This window comes from Humulus lupulus, chromosome 7, assembly GCF_963169125.1.
Source record: "Humulus lupulus chromosome 7, drHumLupu1.1, whole genome shotgun sequence".
NCBI classification, from domain to species: Eukaryota; Viridiplantae; Streptophyta; class Magnoliopsida; order Rosales; family Cannabaceae; genus Humulus; species Humulus lupulus.
The window spans coordinates 26,742,505-26,766,683 of record NC_084799.1 but is presented as its reverse complement, the minus strand read 5'-3'; the positions used below and the strand labels follow the sequence as shown (position 1 = coordinate 26,766,683).

At 32.9% G+C, this 24,179-nt stretch overlaps 3 protein-coding genes across 3 annotated transcripts; 2 read left to right on the top strand and 1 right to left on the bottom strand.

Annotated features, from left to right (window-relative positions):
- Positions 1-59: 59 nt before the first annotated feature.
- LOC133789516 (uncharacterized) lies at positions 60-1,688 on the bottom strand. The gene is made up of 2 exons (XM_062227349.1): positions 1,075-1,688; positions 60-571 (listed from the first exon to the last, which is right to left on the bottom strand). The coding sequence occupies exons 1-2, from the start codon at positions 1,132-1,134 to the stop codon at positions 104-106; spliced, it is 528 nt and encodes a 175-aa protein (XP_062083333.1). The 5' UTR covers positions 1,135-1,688; the 3' UTR covers positions 60-103.
- A 12,474-nt stretch (positions 1,689-14,162) lies between these two features.
- On the top strand, positions 14,163-15,914 carry LOC133791016 (transcription factor MYB59). Its single transcript, XM_062228897.1, has 3 exons — positions 14,163-14,412; positions 14,507-14,636; positions 14,770-15,914. Exons 1-3 carry the CDS (start codon positions 14,295-14,297, stop codon positions 15,440-15,442), a joined length of 921 nt encoding a protein of 306 aa, XP_062084881.1. The 5' UTR covers positions 14,163-14,294; the 3' UTR covers positions 15,443-15,914.
- Positions 15,915-18,389: 2,475 nt separating this feature from the next.
- On the top strand, positions 18,390-22,771 carry LOC133791017 (uncharacterized). The gene is made up of 9 exons (XM_062228898.1): positions 18,390-18,533; positions 18,617-18,702; positions 18,803-18,850; positions 18,954-19,042; positions 19,176-19,229; positions 20,917-20,984; positions 21,428-21,477; positions 21,591-21,688; positions 22,460-22,771. Exons 1-9 carry the CDS (start codon positions 18,475-18,477, stop codon positions 22,562-22,564), a joined length of 657 nt encoding a protein of 218 aa, XP_062084882.1. The 5' UTR covers positions 18,390-18,474; the 3' UTR covers positions 22,565-22,771.
- The last annotated feature ends 1,408 nt before the right edge of the window (positions 22,772-24,179 follow it).

Sequence of the window (24,179 nt, the reverse complement as noted above, 5' to 3'; positions counted from 1 at the left end):
CATAACCCTATCGAACCCAAATTAAGATAACTTAAACCAAGAATTTTGATTACCTGACTTTGGTTTGGGGTACTGAATCAACTGACGTGCGGTTCACGTTGAACTATTTGCATCTTTTAGCTCCAGGTGGAATCGTCAACCGATGGTCGTCCTTAAAAAGATGTGCCTGTAATAACAGCAATGGGAACAAAGTAGACCATGACTTCATAAAGGATTGCAGTTGTTTGTCACTTATCACCATCACGTATGAATCATAAACATTCAGAGTCCAAGTAGAAATGGATGCTTCAACTGCAAACCAATGCGCTTGAAGGTAGTTCTGGCACCAATATACAGTGTCTATCCCCTTCCACGACGCCAAAAATTGATTGTCAATGCCCGTAATCATTGACAGCACATCTGAATCCCACAAAAACATTTTTGTATCCTCTTCCTTGGCATTCTGATATGTGTCATAATGGGTCGGTACCTCTTGTGAGAACAAAATATTTATCACAACGGCATCTTGTCGATATGCCTCAGGATAGAACTGGCGATGCCTACGTAGCATATGCTCGGCCACATCAATATGCTGCAAAATTAATAGGAAAGAAATTGTTAAAACCATCCCAATCAAACCCCCCATCGAACCCAAATCGAACCCTTATAGAACCCCTACAACCACAACCTCTGCCTCTACCCATCGACCCCTATCGAACCCCTACAACTACAACATCTGGCTCTAACCATTGAACACACCATCGAACCTTATCGAACCCCTACAACCACAACATCTGATTCTACCCATCAAACCCTATCGACTCCCTACAACCACAGCATCTACCTCTACCTATCGAACACACCATCGAGCCCTATCGAACCCAAATTGAAGCTACTAGAACCACAACATCTACCTCTACCCTTCGAACACACCATCAAACTCTATCGAACGAATATTGAACCCACATTGAACCTGACAACAGACCCATTTCAACCCCTGCCAAGTACCCATCGAACCAACATCAAACCCTATTCAACCCACATGCAAATCTTGGAGATACAAACAAGATAAAAGATATTAAAAAAATTACTTACCCCATCATCGAGCCAAAACTGTGGTGTCTTCGGTGTCAGAAACCAACTCGGACCATGCATCCCGGTTTGGACGTCCCTCTTCGTCTTGTTTGGAATATCACCAAGCAACCACTTGCCGACCGTCTTGTATTGTCTAGCAAGTGGTTTCTTCAGAGGGTCGAGGACTAATGGCACGTCATCGATTGCATCCACACGAGGTTTCTTTCTGGTTGGGTCAGTGCAGCCTTCAGATTTTTTAGGTTTGCATCTTTTCCTCTTGGCCAATTCAAAGTCTACCCCGGCAACATCCCCGGGTTCTATAATCGCAACACCTGGGGTCTCAGGATCTGTTGTGAGTACAATCGGCGAAGGAGTGCCTATGTCATGTATGGCATATAATCATCTGGTAGGTCAAGTGAGTCGGAATCAAAATCATTCTCCGTCGTGTCTTTCCGAAGATCTTGTACAAATGTCAAGATCTTATTGACAAAATCCATGACGACTGCCTAGTTATGTAGGTTGGTATCCTGACGACTCTCGACTCGCTCCAACATTTCCAACACCTCTCATAAATTAGGTTAATAAGGAGTTGGGGCCTGATGGGGCTGGGTCGGAGGGTGTGGGGCCGATGGGGACTGGGGTATCCTCATCATCAGGGCCAGCATCAATACAAATATTGGTTGCCTTCGCAACCTCAGCAGCTATCTTCGCCACCTTCTCAAATAGTGGGAGTTTCATCCTCTTCTTCTTGGCCCAAGCTAGGATACAAGGGAGAATCACCCTCAGTTAGAGCGATATAATAATCTATCTCCGAAGGCCGGGGCTTCAACATAGACAACACAAGCAACTGTATCAAACACAAAGCATTAAGTTAGTTTGAAACCACCAAAGAATAATGTATTTTTTACATAATATAGAAGAACTTACACTCGTCTTCTTGAACATCAGTGCAAGGTCGACCTTCAAAATAGGACACTCCTTATTGCTCGACCAACTGAGCATCCTCGGAAACCGGTTTCCATGGTTAATACCATACCCACGTGCAAATTGATGGATGGCCACGTATGCCCAATACTGCAATGCAGGGACATAACCATACAAACTGTATTTTGCTTCTTTTTGTTTCCCCTTAACTTCCTTTTTCTTCTCATAGTTCTTCTTCTGATAATGCATGTCTTTTTGACATACATCCATAAGGTTGTTAAAAGACACATTCCCCCTTGGGTAAGTAAAGATGTACTCAATGTCCTCCACCATCCTCAGCGAATATATCCAGACATGTAACTTGCCCTCTCCTGCAAGTAAAACCCCCTCAACAAAGAAACATAGGCCCAACTCGTAAGCATCTTCAACTACAGTGCAATTTTTTAAAGCAGCCTCTAAATGCATTATCTTCACTGTTTCTTCATCATTAAAGTACTCCTTGATTAAGCGTTCACTAGTCAGGTGATTCTTCAAATCAGTTTCAGATGATCCAGCACTAAAGTTCAACCTTGTAACCAGAGCAAACTCGCCTCTTCCAAATCTACATGGTCTAGATCCCAAATAGAAATGCATCTCATCCTCTTTGTTGCACTGGATCTTGCGCAACATTAATTGATGTATGAGAGATGCAGATTAGTCCAACTTCTCACCCATGAAAAACTATTTGAAAGGGGATTCCTTTACCCTTTCTATCAACATGAGCTTCTCAAACTTGTCCTTGGTTGTTTTAAAGTAACCATTACTCTTGTGTGTGACTCGATCGGGAAAGTGAGCTGTCAAGGGAAAAAGAAACTCCAGCATCTACGAAAAAAATATATATAATACAGTTAAACAGAATCACATGAAAAATCCATCAATAAACATAAATGCAACCATCGAACCCCTATTGAGTACCCATCGAACCGGAAAATTGGACATTTCCATAAAAAAGTATCCCATCGAACCAGCCTATAATATCCATCAAACCACTATCGAGCTTGCATCGAACCACTACAATATTATCTTGTACTCCAGATGGCCTACCCTATCGAACCTAGACAACACCCCCATCGAAGACCCATCGAGTATGCATCGAACCCCCCTAAATGCCTACCTGATCGAGCCTATATTGAGAAAGCATCGAACTCTACCGACCATGCACCAGGAACCCCTAAGCCCCACCATATATAACCAACCTCGAGCATGCATCGAATCACCATCGAACCTACTCCTGGAACCCCTAAGGCCCACCCTATCGAACCAACCTTGAGCATGCATCGAACACCATCAAACCCAACAGAATACCCAACCTATCGAGCATGCATCGAATCCCTCAATCTTAAACTTGGAACCCCTAATGGGCCTACCCTATGGAACCCAATCGAGCATGCATTGAACCCCCATCGAACATCAAACCCACAAAAGCATAAACCTTGAACCCTAAATGATCTAACCTATCAAACCCAATCGAGCATGCATTGAACCCTATCAGGCCTAAACCTGGAACCCTTAACGGCTTAACCTACCGAGCTTATCGAGCATGCATCGAACTACCATCGAAACCTCATCGAACCACCATCGAGCAACCTTACCAGAACCACAAAAATACCCAGACTTCACTCTCAACATACCCACACAAATCAATACATTAACCAACCAGATTCAAACCCAAAACCAGACACAAACACACAAACAATCCTAAAATCTAACACTACACACACAAATTAAATGAAATAAAAAAATAAGAGGTTACTTTTGTAATGTTAAACGAGAGGGACGATATGAGCTTGTGGAGAGGGAGAAACTCGAACCCCTATCAAACATGGGTTTTGATATAGTTTGAGAGTCGAGAGAGAGGGACGAGCTGTGATGATGGGGAATTGCTCGTGGGTTTTTTATGTGAGATTGAGAGACAAGGGACGAGAGGGCCGACGAGAGGGAGAAATGGAGGCTTCGACGACTTCGACGGTGAGGGCGTTTTTGGCTGGTGTTTGGTGAGTCGGGGGGGGGGGGGGGGGGATGAACCGAGAGAGTGAGAGAGAGAAAGGAGCAATAAAAATTGGGAAGGAGTTGTGTCAGGAGTATTTTGGGTATGCTAAAAAGAATTGGCATTATTTTGAAATGATAAAACCTGACATTTTTTTGAATTAGTACCATTCATTAAACATAAAAACTCAAATTTCCCTATTAAATATATATATAAACTCTATATTTATAGGGCTACTTTTTTTTTCCACACATAAAATATGTATATTTGAATTGTGTACAGAACAAAGGATTAGATTTATTCAGTAATAGTATATTATGGTTCTATCTCTCCTATATGCTATACCTATATGGCCTATGCTATGTTTGAACCCTGTACCTGTGCATAAATCAACAATCTTATTTGTTTAGGTTGATTCAATCAATAATAACATATAAATTCCTATATATATATATATATATATATATTTGGTGGAGGAGGAAACCGGGGCAGGTAGAGTTCATGTATTTGAAAGTGTTTGTTATAAAAATTCTCTCTTCTTTTTTTTTTTCATTAAAAAAAACGAACTCACTTCTCTTTCGTATTTTTGAGGAAGAAAAAAAGGGGGAAAAGGCAAATAAAATAAAATAAAAAATAGCTAGGTTCAAAGTATAGACGAGATGTAAAGCAGTTATAAATATAATAAAAACTAATAAGAAAACATGAAAGGCCTCAAACAAGTAGCAAGCCTGCCTAACTATAGTGTGGGAAAGATGAAAACAATTTGCCATAAAGCCTAATAATAAAGTAATGTCAATTGCATAAATATCTATATATATATATATATATATTAAAGAATAGAGTAATATTAAAAGTACATATATATACATATAACCTAGGTAAAAGTAATTTACAATAAACATTTGTTTAGTTTTATTTATAAAATTTATTAATTATATTTTATTAAATTTATATCATTATAATATAAATTTTAAATAAATAAATAATATTATAGATAAAAAATAACATAAACATATTAAATAAAAAATTAAACTAAAATACTATTTATAATTTTTTTTAAATAAATATAATGTGATAACTTTTTTAAATATAAATGATAATTTTTTAATAAAACTTAAGATTATGTATTATGTATTATATAATGATATTTTATATTATTTTAAATTTATATTGATATAAGTATTAAATATCTAGTCTTGTATTTATTATTATTATAATAATAATATGTTAAAATGTTTGAATTTATATTAATATAATTAGTAAAAGTTTAGGATTATATATTATTATCATAATAATATTTTCTAACATTTAAATTTATATTAATATAAATATTAGATATCTAGTCTTATATTATATATTATTATAATAATGATATTTTCTAATTCTTGAATTTTGTTATCCAAAAAATTGGAGTTCGATGACGTGGCAATCAGAAGTGACAAGTGACAATACATGGTCCGTGAACGACACATTACTAGTCAATAAATATATTGGCTCTTCGGAGTTGTGATAAAGTGATTTGACCGACCTGGTAGAGATTCTGTCAGACTGATAAGGATTTTTGACTGACCAGTCAATTGCCCTTGGCCAACCAGTCATGTGCATGACCGAACAGTCATGTCCTTGGCCGACCAGACATGTGCTTGTCCGCCCTATCAAGTGCTTGTCCGACCAGTCAATTGCCCTTGGCCGACCAGTCATGTCCTTGGCTGACCAGACATGTGCTTGTCCGCCCAGTCAGGTGCTTGTCCGACCAGTCATGTCCTCAGGCGACCAGACATGTGCGTCCGCTCAGTCAGGTGCTTGTCCGACCAGTTATGTCCTTGTTCGACTAGTCACTTATCTTGGCCGACCAGTGAGAAATTTTGGCCCTTCAGTTCTCCTCCTGAGTGTGATGTGGACCGACTAGACAGAACAGTACTACGCAAATGATCCCAGTAACGGTTTCAACAAGAATCGGTCATACCTGCGCGGAAATCTCTCAGATTATCCCACAAAAGTAGTGTATTGTTGTATTTTGAATATTGTTATTAATTAAATATAGTGAGAATAACAAAATATCCCAATTATGGGGGACTTCATTTGTACGATCCTGAGCCTATAAATATAAGGCTCATGGCATCATAAAGAGAATTCGATTCTAATTTTCTGGGAGAATATTTGTATCTGGAGAAATATTGTATTCATTTCATTTGCACTAAAGAAATTCAGTTGACTCAGGTTCATCTGATTTTGAGTGTAAATCTATAATCATAACTGTTGACTGCGTTTTTAGCCAACGACGTGAGAACGTCAAATACGACGAACCTTCAAGAGAATGTAAACGACAACAGACGGTATAAACAAGAAAAGTAAATAACACAGAATTTTTATAGTGGTTCAGCCCCGATTGTCGGTAATAGCCTAATCCACTTAGAGTTGTGATTTATAAATCTATACTCAAGATCAGATGGACTATGCCAACTGAGTTTCTTCAGTATAAATTGTGAAAATACAAGAATTCTCTCTAATTTCAGCACTTTCTCTCTCTAGAATAGACAGACCCAATTTTATCTCTCTAGAAAGAATAATCAGAAGGGACCTCTCTCTCATCTCATAAGCTCTCTATTTATAGAGATGGGATCCTCAACTGATATCCCCTTATAATAGGGATATTTTACTATATTTATTACATTTATATTACAAATAAACATTCAAAATTCAAAATGTAACAAATTCCCCATTTGTGGGAAGAATGAGAGATTCCCGCGCATGTTGTTGAAGTTGTGTCTGACTTAGTCTCCTCTAGCTAGTTGGTCCACCTCCTACTCACTACCCATGCAAGTGCTGGTTAAACATGCATGGTGGTAGGATATGCATGGTGGTAGGACATGCTTTGGGTGGGTTGAACGTGCATGGTTCTCCTCGAACATGTACTCTCCTCTAGCATGCCATGTTCCTCCTTGAACCAATCTCCTTGGCTTCTCCTCGGACCAAGGTGGTTCGAGGCAACTTCCTTGGCACCTCACCTTGAACGACATTGAGGCAACCTCACCTTGGACAACATTGAGGGAACCTCACCTTGGACAACATTGAGGGAACCTCACCTTTGACAACATTGAGGGAACCTCACCTTGGACAACATTGAGGGAACCCCACCTTGGACAACATTGAGGCAACCTCCTTTAGCATCTCCCAAACATGTCCGATCGAACATTGTATAGACTTTCCTTATGAAAGTCTAAGTCTCCATTCTCTTGCATGAGACTCCTCCTCCTTAGCTATTTACCTTGGGCACGTTCGAGCCAACACTTAGAAAACCTTGGGAGGCTTACCTCCTACACACCCTTGGGGTCTCCTAGGACCACACCCTCCTTGGGGTCTCCTAGGACCACCCTCTTAGCCCTCCTAGGAGGCACTCTCCTAGATGCATTCTCCTTAGCCTCCTAGGATGCATTCTCCAATTTTTGGGTATAACAATAACTCTAAGTGGACTAGGCTATTACCAACACATTGGGGCTGGACCACTATAAAAATTGTCTATGTCGTATATTTCTCTTGAAGGTTTTTTGTCGTTTTGACGTCTACACGTCGTTGGCCAAAAATGCGGTCAACAAATTTGAATTTGAATTTATATTAATATAATTATTATATATGTAGTCTATATTAAATATTATTATATTAATGATATTTTATAATATATTAATTTCTATTAATGTAATTGATAAATATCTATTTTTAAATTAGTTTTAAATGTATATTTTGTTAAATATTTAGAATATTATGTTAAAGTTAACAAAACAAACCGTTAAAATAATGAATTTCTGTTATCTACATACTTTTTTTATATAGAAGAGATATATTAGATATAGACAACGTGCAATAAATGTTGTTTGATTAGTTTTATTTATAAAAAATTTCAATTATATTTATTAAATTTGTATCATTATCATATAAATTTCAAATAAATAAATAATATTATATATAAAATAATGACATAAATATATTAAATGAAAAATTAAAGCAAAATATTATTTATAATTTATATATAAATAATATGATAATCTTTTGTAAACATACATGATCATTTTTTTTAATAAGAATTAAGATTATGTATTATATATTATTTATAATGATATTTTATAATATTTAAATTTATATCAATATAAGTATTACATATCTATTCTTGTATTAAATATTATAATTATAATAATAATAATTTATAATATTTGAATTCATATTAATATAATTAGTAAGAAATTAGGAATATATATTATTATAATATTTTATAACATTTAAATTTATATTAATATAATTATTAAATATCTATTCTTGTATTATATATTATTATAATAATAATATTTTATAACTATTGAATTTAAATTTATATTAATATAATTATTATATATATAGTCTAATATTAAATATTAATTTTTTTATAATATTTGAATTTATATTAATATAATTAGTAAAAAAATTAGGATTATATTATATATATAATATTATATTATTATCTTAATAATATTTTATAACATTTAAATTTATATTAATAGAATTATTAAATATCTAGTTTTGTATTATATATAATTATAATAATGATATTTTATAAATTTTGAATTTAAATTTATACTAATATAATTAATAGGTATCTATTTTAGTTCGCTATAAAAGAATATTCCGTTAAAGTTAACAAAAAACATTTAAAACTAATAATTTTCGTTATCTACACACTTTTTATATAGAAGAGATATGAATTTTCTTAGGCAGGGGCATCACTTTTTCCTCTACTGTAGGAGTATTTTATATTTTTGGCACACAGAGAAATTATAATCAAATTTGTTTTGCTCGATGGAGTACATTATAGTTATAACATGCATCCCACCAATTTTCAGAAAATTCTGAATAATTTACGGTGTCAAAATCAGAGTTCAAACAGTCAGTTGCACGCGTGTCTAATATATTTTATACGAGTGGAAAAAAAATTATTTGAACTCTGATTTCATAACTGTAAATTATTTAAAACTTCCCGAGATTTAGTGGAATGTCTATTATAACTATTATGTACGCTGTCATAAAAAAAAATTGGTTATAATTTCCCTTAGAACCAAAATTAAAAAATACCCTTATGGTTAAGACAAAAGTAATGTCCCTAAGTTATTTTATTTTATATTTTACATACTTGATCTTATCTTGAGAAAATATATTGTTAGAAAGTTGTCAAATGGGATAAACTACATACGTGTAAGTTATTTTTTGGTCATTACTTCTAGAACGCGTGAGCACTTTACTCTTTATTATGCAAAGAGTAATTAGGGAGCTTCAGGTTAGGTTCACTCTTGTAATGCCAAAAAAGGCTAAATCCATAGATAGAGATTGGGTTGCTAAGCTTAGTACTAATTAGTTGTTTTGTGGCTGGTTTGGTTGGTTTTGTATTGGTTGGTTGTAATTTGGCTTTTGAGTAATGCATTGATTCTTATTCATAAAAAAAAAAAGAATAAGGATCTATACCAAAAATACATGTAAATCGATCATAATGAAAACTCTTTATAGGAAGTTAATGCAATATGCATTTGATGAGTATGTATTGTTAATTAATTAAACATGATTTGATAAAATATATTTTGAAAAATTGCATTTGAACCCTTGACATCCTTTTAATGAGGAGAGATGTGGAATAACTTAAGTTAGGCTAAGATCACCTCCTTTAATATATTTTATTGGGTTTTTTTTAAATGAATTTTTATTGGCTTTTCTTATTTTAAATTAATTTAACTTTTTTTTTATTGTCGTATAAGAGATTTTTGCGGCGAAGGTACCTAAATTATTATGTTTGTAGTACTTAAGTTATTTTTTTTGTGGCGAAAATACATTCCGTTCATGTTTTGGTGTAGTTTATTGCATTTGTTTGTTTCACCGTTAAGTCCGATACCATGACGTGAAATTTACTTATAACTTGGGTACTTTTGTCGCAAGTATCTCTTAAATTTGGTACTTTTGCCACAAATATCTCTTAAATTTGGTACTTTTGCCACAAATATCTCTTAAATTTGATACATTCGCCGCAAATATCCATTTAATTGAGAATTTTCGCTTATGTGTTACAATCGAACTTAACTGTGAAAATTGACAGTTGTACTAAACTGCACCAAAACATGAACAGAAAATACTTTCGCCGCTAAAAAAATAACTTGAGTACTTAAATGCTACAAAATTAATAAATTTGTTACTTTATTTGGGTGGATTGATGAGAGAACGGTAGTTCAATTTATTTGGGTGCTATGATAATACAACGTTGGGAGCTAATAATATATATATATATATTTTAATTTGTTAAGAGGGTCTCAAAAAAAAATTTAGAATATAGATAATTTTTTGTTTAACCAATATAAAAAACATATGAAGGATAAAGAAAAAATCGAGGAAGAACTACTGCTCTCCCAACTTCATATTTAGCTTCGTTTCTAAATTTATATGAAGGTTTATATATTTTTTATTAGTTATTATTTTAGGAAGGGAAATTTTAATATGTATGCTTGATAAAAATTATAATTACAAATAAATACTAGGCATATTAAAATTTTCAAAATAATGCTAATTTTTTGCACATTACCCAAAATGCCCTTTTCACTTCTTCCTCATTCTCATTTCTCTCTTCCCTCTTCTCTCTTCTCTCTTCCCTCTTTTTCTCTCTTATTTCACTCTCTCTCACCTCACAACACCACCACCACACTAAATATTATATTTCGAACAGATTTGGACATGATTTTTGGGTTTTTTTTGCGATTTTTTTCAGATCTGAAACTCTGAAATCTGCAAAAAATCGACATTGCTCGATGGTGGTTCGATGGTGCTCGATGCCAGCTCGATGAGACCTTCAAAATCATGATTTTTCATGAAAAAATGACTTTGCTCGATGGTGGTTCGATAGTAGTTCGATAGTGGCTCGATGGTGCTCGATGCCAGCTCGATGAGACCTTCAAAATCATGATTTTTCATGAAAAAATGACTTAGCTCGATGGTGGTTCGATGGTAGCTCGATAGTGGTTCGATAGTGCTCGATGGTGCTCGATGCAATTCTTGTAAGAGACATAATTTTTCACTCGGGTGTCCGTTTGGGGTGATTTTTTTCTTGATTTTGGGTATTTTTTCAAGATCTACACATTTGACATGTTAATATGCACATTTGTGAAGTGTAACACTTGTAAAAAATACAAAAGTGCAAACATACCTCATGGTTAAGACATCTTTTGGTATATTTTTATGTTTTAAACTTCCTAAATGTGCATATTAACATGTCAAACGTGTAGATCTTGAAAAAATACCCAAAATCAAAAAAAAAATCACCCCAAACGGATACCCGAGTGAAAAATTATGTCTCTTACAAGAATTGCATCGAGCACTATCGAGCTACCATCGAACCATCATCGAGCTAAGTCATTTTTTCATGAAAAATCATGATTTTGAAGGTCTCATCGAGCTGGCATCGAGCACCATCGAGCCACCATTCGCTGGGGCCTTCAAGATCAAGATTTTCATGAAAAAATGACTTAGCTCGATGGTGGTTCGATGGTAGCTCGATAATGACTCGATGGTGCTCAATGCAATTTTTGTAAGAGACATAATTTTTCACTCGGGTGTCCGTTTGGGGTGATTTTTTTTTTGATTTTGGGTATTTTTTCAAGATCTACACGTTTGACATGCTAATATGCACATTTGGGAAGTTTAAAACTTAAAAATATACCAAAAGATGTCTTAAACATGAGGTATGTTTGCACTTTTCTATTTTTTACAAGTGCTACACTTCCAAAATGTGCATATTAACATGTCAAACATGTAGATCTTGAAAAAATACCCAAAATCAAAAAAAAAATCACCCCAAACGGACACCCGAGTGAAAAATTATGTCTCTTACAAGAATTGCATCGAGCACCATCGAGCACTATCGAACCACTATCGAGCTATCATCGAACCACCATCGAGCTAAGTCATTTTTTCATGAAAAATCATGATTTTGAAGGTCTCATCGAGCACCATCGAGCCACTATCGAACTACTATCGAACCACCATCGAGCTAAGTCATTTTTTCATGAAAAATCATGATTTTGAAGGTCTCATCGAGCTGGCATCGAGCACCATCGAACCACCATCGAGCAGTGTCGATTTTTTACAGATTTCAGAGTTTCAGATCTGAAAAAAATCGCAAAAAAAACCCAAAAATCATGTCCAAATCTGTTCGAAATATAATATTTAGTGTGGTGGTGGTGTTGTGAGGTGAGAGAGAGTGAAATAAGAGAGAGAGAGAGAGAGGGAAGAGAGAAGAGTGAAGAGAGAAGAGAGAAATGAGAATGAGGAAGAAGTGAAAAGGGCATTTTGGGTAATGTACAAAAAATTAGCATTATTTTGAAAATTTTAATATACCTAGTATTTATTTGTAATTATAACTTTTATCAAGCCTACATATTAAAATTTCCCTTTAGGAATTGAGTAATGCTACTCATACATATTTTTTTGTACAAAAAAAATACACTGATCTAGCATGCATTTTAAAATACACACTGATGTGGTCTGCTTGAATGATAAATTTACTATTCATGATATTAAAGATTACACACTTTATTTTTGTAGTATTTTTTTCTACAGTATTAAATTTTTTCTTATTATTATGAAATCACTTTCTTTTTCACAGTTTGTACCACTTTATGGAATTTAGTTTGATGAATTTTCAATCATTAAAATAATAATAAATAAGTTGGCTTGCATATAGAGATGCATGAATAAACTAGCTTAATTGTAAAAGAATGTTTCATTTACATCACATTATCACCTTATTCCAAGTAATAATTTGAAAAAAAAAGGAATATATGTATGACCCCAACACTTTTACGCTTAAGATAATATAAATTAGTATATTTATATAATAATGTTAGCTGTTAAATCTCTATTAAAAAAGCCAGTTAAAGAAATTTTCTGTATAGTGTCAGCATAAAAAAACATACATAAAATGTAACTTTTACGAGACATAACCATAAAAATTCTTTCAATATAATATATATATATATATATATATATATATATAACTAAACAAACATTAAAGTAGCCATAAACACTGTCCCTTATCTGAGATTAATACTACCATAACCAAGTTATAGCCGTCCCTCGAATAAGAGTGGAATTAATAAGTAGAGGGTAGTTTAGTAGTTATTAATTATGGTCAAACAAATTAGCTTTTTACAATGGTATATAATATCTCATAGTCATATTCCATATTTCTATAAGAAGATAAGAACAGAAGAGGGGTCACTACATGGAACCTAGCTATACAGTTTCTTACTATTCTCTTTGCTTTTTAAGTTTTGTCCTCATATGCTTAATGCTTTACCTTTTTCATGGCTTCATTTTCTGGCCTTTAGTAAAGTCAAGGGGCACAATCAACATTTCCCATTCCCAAGCCATCGGATGATGGAGAGGAGAGACAGAGAAGAATGTCCTGTGGTCACTTCCACAAATTTTATTCTCTTTTATCTAACCATATATATAATTCAAGTTTTTCTCACGTATATATACTGATTAACCATATAGCTTAGCAATATTCTTTTCTATATTATCCTATTTATATATCACTACTATCTTTCAAGGGGGTTGGTGATAAGTACAAAATTTTCTAATCAAAACTTATTCATGTTTATACATATAATACCAAAGAAAATTACTATTGTTTATGAAATAAGAACACATTTCATACATATCCAACTAAATGAAATCAAAGAAAGGATCCCCACTCACACGTGTCATGGAGTGAAAGACAAATTGTAATAAAACAAAAGGGTCCTTGTTTACAAATGGGAAATAAATAGTACACGAAGATCTGTTTTTTGTTATAGTAAAGCTATGCAAATTGTACAGTGACACATTGGTGCATAGCAACACCATGGACGGCTAGTCACATTGAAAGCCACACCATCATATCAACCTTCAGCTTTGATTATAATTATTTACCTTATAGCTAGTGGGTGACCTCATATCCTTTATTTTTAAAGTATACTTGGAAAAAACAAACCACGCGCACACCACATGTATGGTGAAGATTCAAAATCATTATACTATGATCATCAAACAGTAACATCAAATAACCAAACTCAGTGGTATAAATATTAGTCGAGTACACCTAGTTCTTCCATATGTACTAGAAACGTAGTTTAGTAAGAGAGACGTAACAAGAGAAGTTCCCCCGCCCCCCCAAATCAAAACCCAAAAAGGAGAGAAAAAGAAAAAGGAGAAAAATGGTTCTCCAAGATGAAATCAGGAAAGGTCCATGGACAGAACAAGAAGACTTCAAACTAGTCTGCTTTGTGGGACTGTTCGGAGATCGAAGATGGGATTTCATAGCAAAAGTTTCAGGTTTGAAGGTGGAGGGAGACAAAATAAAATAGGTATGGTTATTCGGAGATGGCGGATTATACAAAGGAGCCAGTTTTAACCACGTTTTGCTGCATATTTTTTTGTGTGTTATGTTTAAATTTGTAGGTTTGAACAGAACAGGCAAGAGTTGCAGATTACGTTGGGTTAATTACCTTCACCCTGGCCTTAAACGTGGCAAGATGACTCCTCAAGAGGAACGCCTTGTCTTAGAGCTTCATTCCAAATGGGGAAATAGGTTTGATCAACTAGTTTTATTATTAGTTATACACATATATTTTGATGATCACCATATGTTTGTTTTTATGTATGTATGTATGTATATAATATATATATAGTATGTTGTGATGATCGTATTAATGGGAACGCAGATGGTCTAGAATTGCTCGGAAATTACCGGGCCGCACTGACAACGAGATTAAGAATTATTGGAGGACCCATATGAGGAAAAAGGCTCAAGAGAAGAAGAGATCATCAACAACAACAACAACATCGACATCGACATCATCATCATCTTCATCACCACCACCTGATGTGTCGTCTCCATCTCAGTCTTCATCTTCGTCGAACATTACGACCGTGGAATCCTTGCCGTTCCCGGACAGCACCACCGGAGTGGAGAGCTTCTACGACACCGGGGGTCGTGTCGTTTCAGCTGATGATGATGGTCATGATGAAAAGATGAAAACAGAGGCAAAAAACCACGAAGAGCAACAAACTGGCGCCGGGTGTTACTCCATGGATGATATATGGAAGGAGATATCTTTGCCTGAAGTGAACGATATAGGACCTGTCTATGGCCAAGAGGGTGTCTATAACTGCAACAATCTTAGCTCTGCTCCCTTAATAGCGGCGGCGGCTACAGCGGCGGCGGCACCCTCTCCGTCGGCGTGGGATGAATACTACTGCTCGGACTCGCTTTGGATAAATAATTTGGATGAAGAAGTGAGTAAGTCGGGAGGTTTTAGTACCACTACTACGGCCACAAATGACCCATTCAATTACGCTTGCTTCGACTATGGAGGAGCATTTCTAACAGGCTGATCTTTAGGATTTGATTCATTAAGATTTGTTAATATAATAGGAACAAGAAAGCGAAGTGTCGCAATAGTAAGGTCCAACCGTCCAAGACTAGTACTTGTACTAGTACTTTCAATACGTCGTCGTTTCAACCCTCAACTCTCATGGGCTATAACCTCTATATGGGTTTTCTTTCTCGTCCGTTATGATTAGGTTTTCTGATAACTCTGCCAGCTTGGGTTCTTCTTCGATTCAACGCAGAGTGGCATATGCATAATAGTTTTAAGTACTTTAATTTCTGTCTTCGTATCAACATTATGCTTTATTGTGTGTACGTATTCAGTGTAGTACTTTTTTTAGGGGTTTTTGGTTCAGAGAAGGAGAAGTAATTCCACCAGGAAAATCCCATCACTAGTTTGGTCTCTATGAATGTCAGAACTTCATGTAACATTGTATGATACACGCCTTTTAATTATGATTACCATTTAAATCTTCATATTTAATTATCTGTTTAAGTTTGATTAGAATTTTGTTTGAAGATTATGTAGCAGTTGTGTTTTTTTTTTTAAAGAAAATCAGGTTAATTTAATAAGACCAATACGTGTATTAGAATATTCTTTAAATCACTAAGTTACTGATAATTAGAGTATATGCTAATCCTTGATAAGAATATTTTGAAAAAATATATATTTTATTGAGGTATTTTGTGAGTAAAGGAAAAAAAAATTCTTATTGGTTAAGGCTGCTCAAATAAAATATTTGTCGTTTACGCATGCAAATAATAAATTAGCTTGATATGTTTATAGATTTAGCTTTGTATGGGTGTTAGAGTAAGTGTTATATTATAATAAAATTATAATATCATCTCTCTCTCTCTCCCTCTCTTTATATATATATATATATATATATATATTAATTTATTTTTGAAGGGGACCAGGAAAAATGATTTAATTGGGAAAGAGATTTGTGAAAGAAGTTTAAAAAGTAACAAAAATACCTTGCTGAAAGTTGAATTGGTCTGATCTTATGCCCAATTAGGCTAATTCCCCATTATTAAATAAACATTCCAACTATAATTAATATTCTTTTCTTTACAAACAAAATAATAATTAAGTTAACCGCCCAATTCGATAACATCTTCATGATTGAAATGTTTATCTACTGTATTTTTAATAAAGATTTGTACTTATATCTTGTATTTTTTTTAATGTATGATATTAAGAACCTTTCAGTGATGAGTTTACTTTATTACAAAAACAAAAAATGGAATACCAAATGCTGACTTGGACGTATTGATCCAGCTAGGCATCACTAAATACTGGGTTAGGCCCGAGATAACAAACATCACCCACCACGAATAATTTGCTTTAGTGCCAAGGGCAATATAAATTTCAATAATATTATTATTGAAAGAAAGTTTGGTAAAGCTGAAGCATACAAAATTAAAATAAATAAACCGTTCATGCCAATAGAATAGACACAGAATCAGGAGAATAAGTTGCTTTTATGTTTTGCTAATTTGCTATTAAAAAAATTTGAAAATTGAAAATTGATTTTATAATAAATCTCACGTGAGAAGTAGGTCAAGATGATGAACTCAATCTATTGGAAGTTTTAGGTCGAATGGTTTGGCAGTGTCACAATTGGTCCCGCAATTTATAACAATATCGCTAAGAAATAATTAATGGCTAAAGCTGGTCCAGTTTGGTGCTTCAATTAAATATTTTTTCAGTTCATTATGAGAAATTAAAAGGAAAAAATATGGACACAACAAGGCAAATCAAACGGAATATTAACCAGTAGTTTGACATGATAAATTGTTATAAAAACAATATAAACATGGAAAAAAAACACATTTGAAGAAATTACATATAATACCCAAATTAAGTTAGCCCCTTCTATTTTTACCCAAAATTTTAAAATTATTAATTAATACTCACTTTTTTAATCACAATGCCTATTTTATTATTTTTAGGCTTTGAAATATAAACCACAATCATTTGAAATGTAAACCACTTGGCTTTGAAATACATACTACACGCCAAAAATGTAAACCACACGTTCATAAATGTAAATCACAAACTTAAAAATGTAACTAATGATATTTTAGTCGCTCTGTCTCTAAATGTAGGTATTAGTCATAAAAATAAAAAATATGGCTGTTTATAGTTAATAAATGATAAAAGTTGGTAGTTTTAAAAAAATCCCATTTTTTTTATAAAAAGTATAGTAAATGACACAAAACAATGTTATCAAGAAGCTACTCTCCTTATTTTAAATTTTGTAGAGAGATTACCCTTTTACATTGTTGATTACATAAATTGCTCTTTTCTATCATTTTTTTGCATTTATTTTAGGAGTATATGACTTTAATATAGTTCTATATGTATAATATTTTTGTTTAATTAGATTTTATTTTAAAGTTATATTGATTTTTTTAAGTTTTTTATGGGTTGTTGGTATATTATTTTCCAACTAGTGTATATGTTTTTTGTGGTATGATATATCTTTTTTTTATGATATTTAAATTTATCTTATTATACATAATGATATTATATAATTTTGTATCATAGTATATATATTTTAATAGTAGTATATAATTTTGTTAGCAAAATATATATATATTTTTAGTAATAATTTTACAAATTTTATTAGTATATTATTTTTCAACCCAATATATGTATTTTATGGTATAATACAATATTCAACAACTTATAAAAAAACAAAAACAAAATCAAAATAGCTTTAAAATAAAAATTAATATATATCATAATATTAAAATATTTAGAATAAAATAATAATTTATTAAAAATTAAAAATATTTAGAATAAAATATTTAGTATATAATTTTTAATATTTAAATATTTATGTAATATTAACTACAAAATTCAAAATATATACATTTATTTACTTTCAATCCACAATAAAAAAAAATAACTTTTTTAACGTTGGGCTCGTGGCCCAATCTAAATAAGGTATAAGGGCCCACAGAAGTCGTCTCTTTTGAAGTCCAATCCTGCCATCGAAGCAAAGATCATCAAAGCCTTCGCCTAGAGATGCCTCGGCCATCGAATCTTTATCTCTTTGGTTACAATTCTCTTCAGGCGTTTGGATGGTAAAGGTTTCACTTATCTTTTTCTTTTTCTTTTTCTTCTTGATTTGAATTTTGCTGAATATCAAAATTTATGTAATTGACAGGGCAATTTCTGTCTTTAGAATCCTAAGCAGCTTCATCTCCACCGGCTCCTTACACGGAGGATACGCTTCAGCAGGAGACCTAATCTGTCAGTTTTTTTTCTGTACTTTGTTTGGATGCCGAGAAAATAAAGGAAATGGTCAAAAATTCATAATATATATTTTAATTATTTTATTATTTGTTTGCAGGTTTGCTGCAAACTGCAGCCTTCTTGGAAGTTATTCATGGAGCCATTGGTGGGTTATTTATTTATTAATTTATTTAATTTTCTTATAATAATTATTTATTGTATGAAATAAGAAAAAGAAAAAGAGATTAAATTAGTGGGATTATAATCAGGTTTGGTGCCGAGTGGAGTGGTGTTTCCCTTGATGCAATGGGGAGGGAGGACTCACTTTCTATTGGCCATTGTTCGACAAATCGATGAGGTTCGTTCATTAACCTCACTTATTCATACTCTTTAACCATTTTTCTTTTCTATTTAGAAAATAATTAAAATCTAATTGGCTTAATCATTTTATTGATACTACATATTTTTTAAATATATATATATATACACAGGTACAAGAGTTGCCGGCGGTGTTCATAACTTTTCTTGCATGGAGCTTAAGTGAGGTAATTTTCGTTAAATCAATATTACATTTTCAAATCTGTATAATTAGAGTCTAAATATATGTATAACAAAAACACATACACAAACACACTAAATATAGCATACAAATATCTAAGTATTAATACACAAATGCCATATGTAATGTGGTTGGAATTAAAAATTATAAAATTTATAATATCTAAAAAAATGCACATTATATAATATTTATTTAAATTGAGGTTAAATAAATAATTTTAATGAAATATTTATTTATTATTATTTTTTTTAAAATATATAATATTTATTGTCAGTTAGGTGTGTCATATATTAATTTTGGCAAAATTTTTGTTTCCATCATGCAACATTCTCACAAAAAGAAACATGTTTGATTATAAGCAAAAATCATTTTTTTCATGAAGCAAGCAAACATGTCCCATTAATCAAGTAGTGGTTAATGTCCACCTCAATATCAATATCACTAACAATGACAAACTCACCATTTCTCGGCTTCACAAACACATGGAAACGACATTGTCTTCTAGCACAGTGAAATGTATTTATTTATTTATATATATATTTATATTTATACATATCACACCGACACCTGCCTGTAGGTCAATGTTCTTTGCAAAGTCATTAAAAGTCAATGCTTAGAAAGTGCACAAGAGTAGTGCCTAAGATTCAGACACAAAATAACGTTATGTCGTTGAGTTGGTAGCCACCACCGCCTCTAGGAACGAAGAAGACTTATAAACGACAATAAGAATAAACTCGAAAAACGACCAATTTTTTTAGCTGCGAACGACATCAGCTAGAAAATGACAGCAATCTGTTTACAAAAACATTAATAATAGGATAGTTTTATGTCGTAAAACAATCCCAAGTTGTTTGATTGTTATACCGATCAATCATAGGATAATGTTTATGAAAAATTGCATCAGTAGAAGAGAAATGTACAACAGGGACTATGAAACGACAATAAAACATGAAAACAACAAAAGCTCTAGAAGGATGACAATACGAAATCATATTGCTACAACAACAATACCACAAAAGTTTGTGATAAGTTTAAAAAAAACACTACCCTTTAAAGTCAAAACCTTTTTCTCCCCTTTTCTGATTAAAAGAAAGGTGAGTTATAGAATTTATATGCCAGCATATAATATTCACTTTTGAGTTACAATTATTGCGAAACTCCACAATAAAGGGGTGGAAATTGTTAGGGGCCCGCCATATGATAGCACAAATAGTGGAAATTCTACTTTTCTTTTCTCTACATCATTTTTTCTTCTTTCAATTTTTTTTATATGGTTTCTCACTTTTTATTGGTTGTCCTGGATTGCCTAATATTTACACACTATTTCTAACATCACTAAGGATTGTCTTGACACACCCATCTTATAATTACACCTTTCAAATGCACTGATATATGGTTGAACATTGCTTAGGCTGCCATAGAATTAGAAAACTTGTACTAGTGTGAAAAAGATTCATGTACTTGAGTGAATCAACTATGGAATTTCATCATGTGAATTTTTTCCGGTCTCTTCTTTTTAACTTGCATCTAGAAAGCTGATACGAAGGTCTGTAAGAAAATATATTGAGTCTATTAATTAATCTTCTGAGAATCTTTTACATCATGCAAGTGAATACATTATAAACATTCTATTGACAAAATGTTTCATTTATTTCTGCTTGTTCTGCATGCAGGTAATCAGATATCCCCAGCATGCTTTTACTTGTATTGGAAGCTCTCCATATTGGATTACGTATCTCAGGTTTGTCTCTTTTTTTGGGTTCAAAATTAGTTTCATACATTACTCATACATTCACCTAATGGTCAAGTTTGGAAAATAAGAAAAGATTGAATTGGATTAGTAAATTTAAATTATGTCATTTGGTTAGGTGATTAGAGAGTATATTGAAAGAAAAAAATTTAATGCATCTACTATATATAATTTAGTCCTATTGAAAAACTTAGGATAATTTTACCCTATTTAATTTTTCTTTTTCATATAATTTCATTGGTAAGAATGTTTTTTTTTTATAACTTTGTGTGTAATTTGTTTTCTCATAAGTTATTATTGGCATATGATTTAACTTATTCATTCTCAATCTATCCTATCATACTCACCAAACGTGACCTATAAAAACAAAGTAGACTTTGGTGGTGGGAAGAAACAAATGTTTATCTAAATATTTTTATGTTTGTGTTCACTAGGTACACTGCATTTATTGTTCTTTATCCCGTGGGGTTGTTTACTGGTGAAAGTAAGTCCATTACTTAATTAATCTTAAGCTGTAAACATAGACTATGGTGTTAAAACATTCTCCAATTTCAATTTACTTACTTCTGATCAAATGATTGGTCCCTTACCATGCAGTGTGGCTTATGTATGAAGCACTTCCATTTATAAAGAAGAAGAATCTCTACGCAGATTTCTTTTCTGGCCTTCCTTTCAGCTATTATACTTTTGTTAGAGTAAGTTTTGAGCCTTTTCCCTTGAGGATCAGGGCACATTTCCTAACCTAAATCTCTTACTTTAGTTTACTCTTTTTGTTCATAACTCACAACACAGACCATTTATCATTCATTTATTGGTCAATGTGATGCATATTCGCTTTTTTCAAAAAAAAAAAAATGTGATGCATATTCTCTCCTAGTTCAGTTTTACAAAGTTTCTAAAGTTTGACTCGGATTGCATGGACACGATTTGAAATTATCATGTAATTATCTTTTAATGTGAATTCTATTTGGTTAAAAATAATATTGTCCTGAGTTTGTGCTTCTCTATTTTTGTTTAAAGTACAATGACACAATTCATCATTGCCTTGCATTGTTACCTGTTGATAGACAGAGTTGGCATTTACATCTGTACTGGTCTTGGTTATAAGATATGATTTCCCAAGGCCAGACCTGGCTTCATTACCAATCCTACTTCTAGGATATGAAGTGAGATATAACTTGTATAAGAGAATGATTTTCTGAACATAGAAAGTTTCTTGAGAATTTGCATGCCAGAGTTATACCTGGCTTGTCTAAACTTTTCTTGATAATGCCCATATGTCTCATTTCTCTACTCATGCATATTTCACATGTCTACTCTTATGGCATCCTTGTTTCGCATTGACAAAATAGTTTCTCTTCATGCTATGGCCCATTTCTTCACCTCATAAATATTTCTTTGATTTGTTTGTCAAAGAGAATAATTATATATGTTCCTTCTTTTTTTCTTTTTCTTTTCTCTTTCAGGTTTTGCTACTTTTATATCCGTTCCTTTGGTTGAAACTGTACCTGCATTTGTTCAAACAGAGACGATCAAAATTGGGCAAACACGACAAGAAAAAGATGAAGTGATTCCTTATTCTATGTAATAACTTGAAACATATTCTTTCCATCAGCTTTATTTTAGATGCCTTTGCTCAGCACCCTTATGTAATCTGCTGTGCTCATACGACTATGGTGGCTAATCCATGTGCTAAGTTTGATTTTTCTCGGCATACAAGTCAAAACATATTGTTCGCACTATGAAATTTGATGATGAAGAATCTGCGGTTTTATTAACAGTGTTTTCATACCTCACTGCTAATTATAGAGCCGAGAACAGAGCACTTTTAATGGTATAAAACGTTATTCATATGAAAAAGGAATGGTTGTAAAATACAACCCCAAAGCTTGACACAAATTTAGGGAAACGTAAAAACCAGTAAACAAGAGTCTATAGCCGAGACCCCTCTCAAGGATATTTTTTTCACTATAATGGAGAGCTACTCCAAGAGTTTACATATCAACAGATAAAAGCTCTCATACATTCATGGTACATGTAAGATATCCCAGATGAAATATATATTTGGAGTGAATGAATGATCTCAGCTCAATTTGAGACTGAGGTTATCTATTATAGTTATACAGAATATGACTACAAGGGTTGAGTTAGTGGTCCATAACAGAAAAGGAAAATGATAACAACTTTGCATAGCAATCATGGGAAATAACGGTTTGGACCACATCAGGAATTTGTAGCAGCAGAAGATGACTATGCTCTGATTTGGCAATCCAATTTTGACATAGCATTTGGTCTCATTTCTTTACAATCCCAAGTTCGCTTCTACACTCACCCATTATAAAGTACCTCCTAGCTCTCTATTTTTTACGTAACTAAAGAACAAAAGATAAATTGTATTGAACTTTTACAACTTATGAGTCAAAAATAAGAAAAAAACTTGCCACTTATGAGTCAAAAATAAGAAAAAAACTTGTAGTAGACGTTAAGTTATTTTATAATATAATGTTAGATTAAATAATGAGACGAAATGTGATTTGTCACACACATTGTAACATAATATTGAGAGTTACAAAAATTAGACAAATGTGTGTGTCCAAGTGTAATATATTTTGGAGTTACAAATTAGTTACAAATTTGTAACTCCTAAATATTACCTAATAATGTGTAGATTGAGAATTACACATTTGAGTTTGAATTTTACAAAACCATTATGTGATATGGCTATTTGAGATATGATTTTAACTCTCATTATGTGTATGGAGGTTACAAAATCAATTTGAGAGGCTAAAACAACACAGTGGTTGCGGCCTGGGAGACAGTGACCAGAAGTTACGGGCGCTGATGTTCCTGGCCGCAGTCGGGCGTGCTGACAACCAAATCCCAATTTTCTCTTTTCAGTTTTTGAACGTTTCTAACATCTCAAGTAACTCCCAAATATTCATTTTAATTCCATAAACATTGGTAACGGCCAAGGGGTTGGTGGAATTTGAAATTCAATGTGTGTCTCAAAACTCTATAAATAAGGGTCTAATGCTCACTTGCAAGATACGCTATTTCTATCCACTAGAGCACTTGGCTAGAAATACACCAAAAGACTTGATTAATTTAGAGAGTTATTTCTTGTGAGGTTTGTTGGGTGTCGTATGTCGAATCAAATTTAAATGTTTCTTTTATCAATCACTTGTA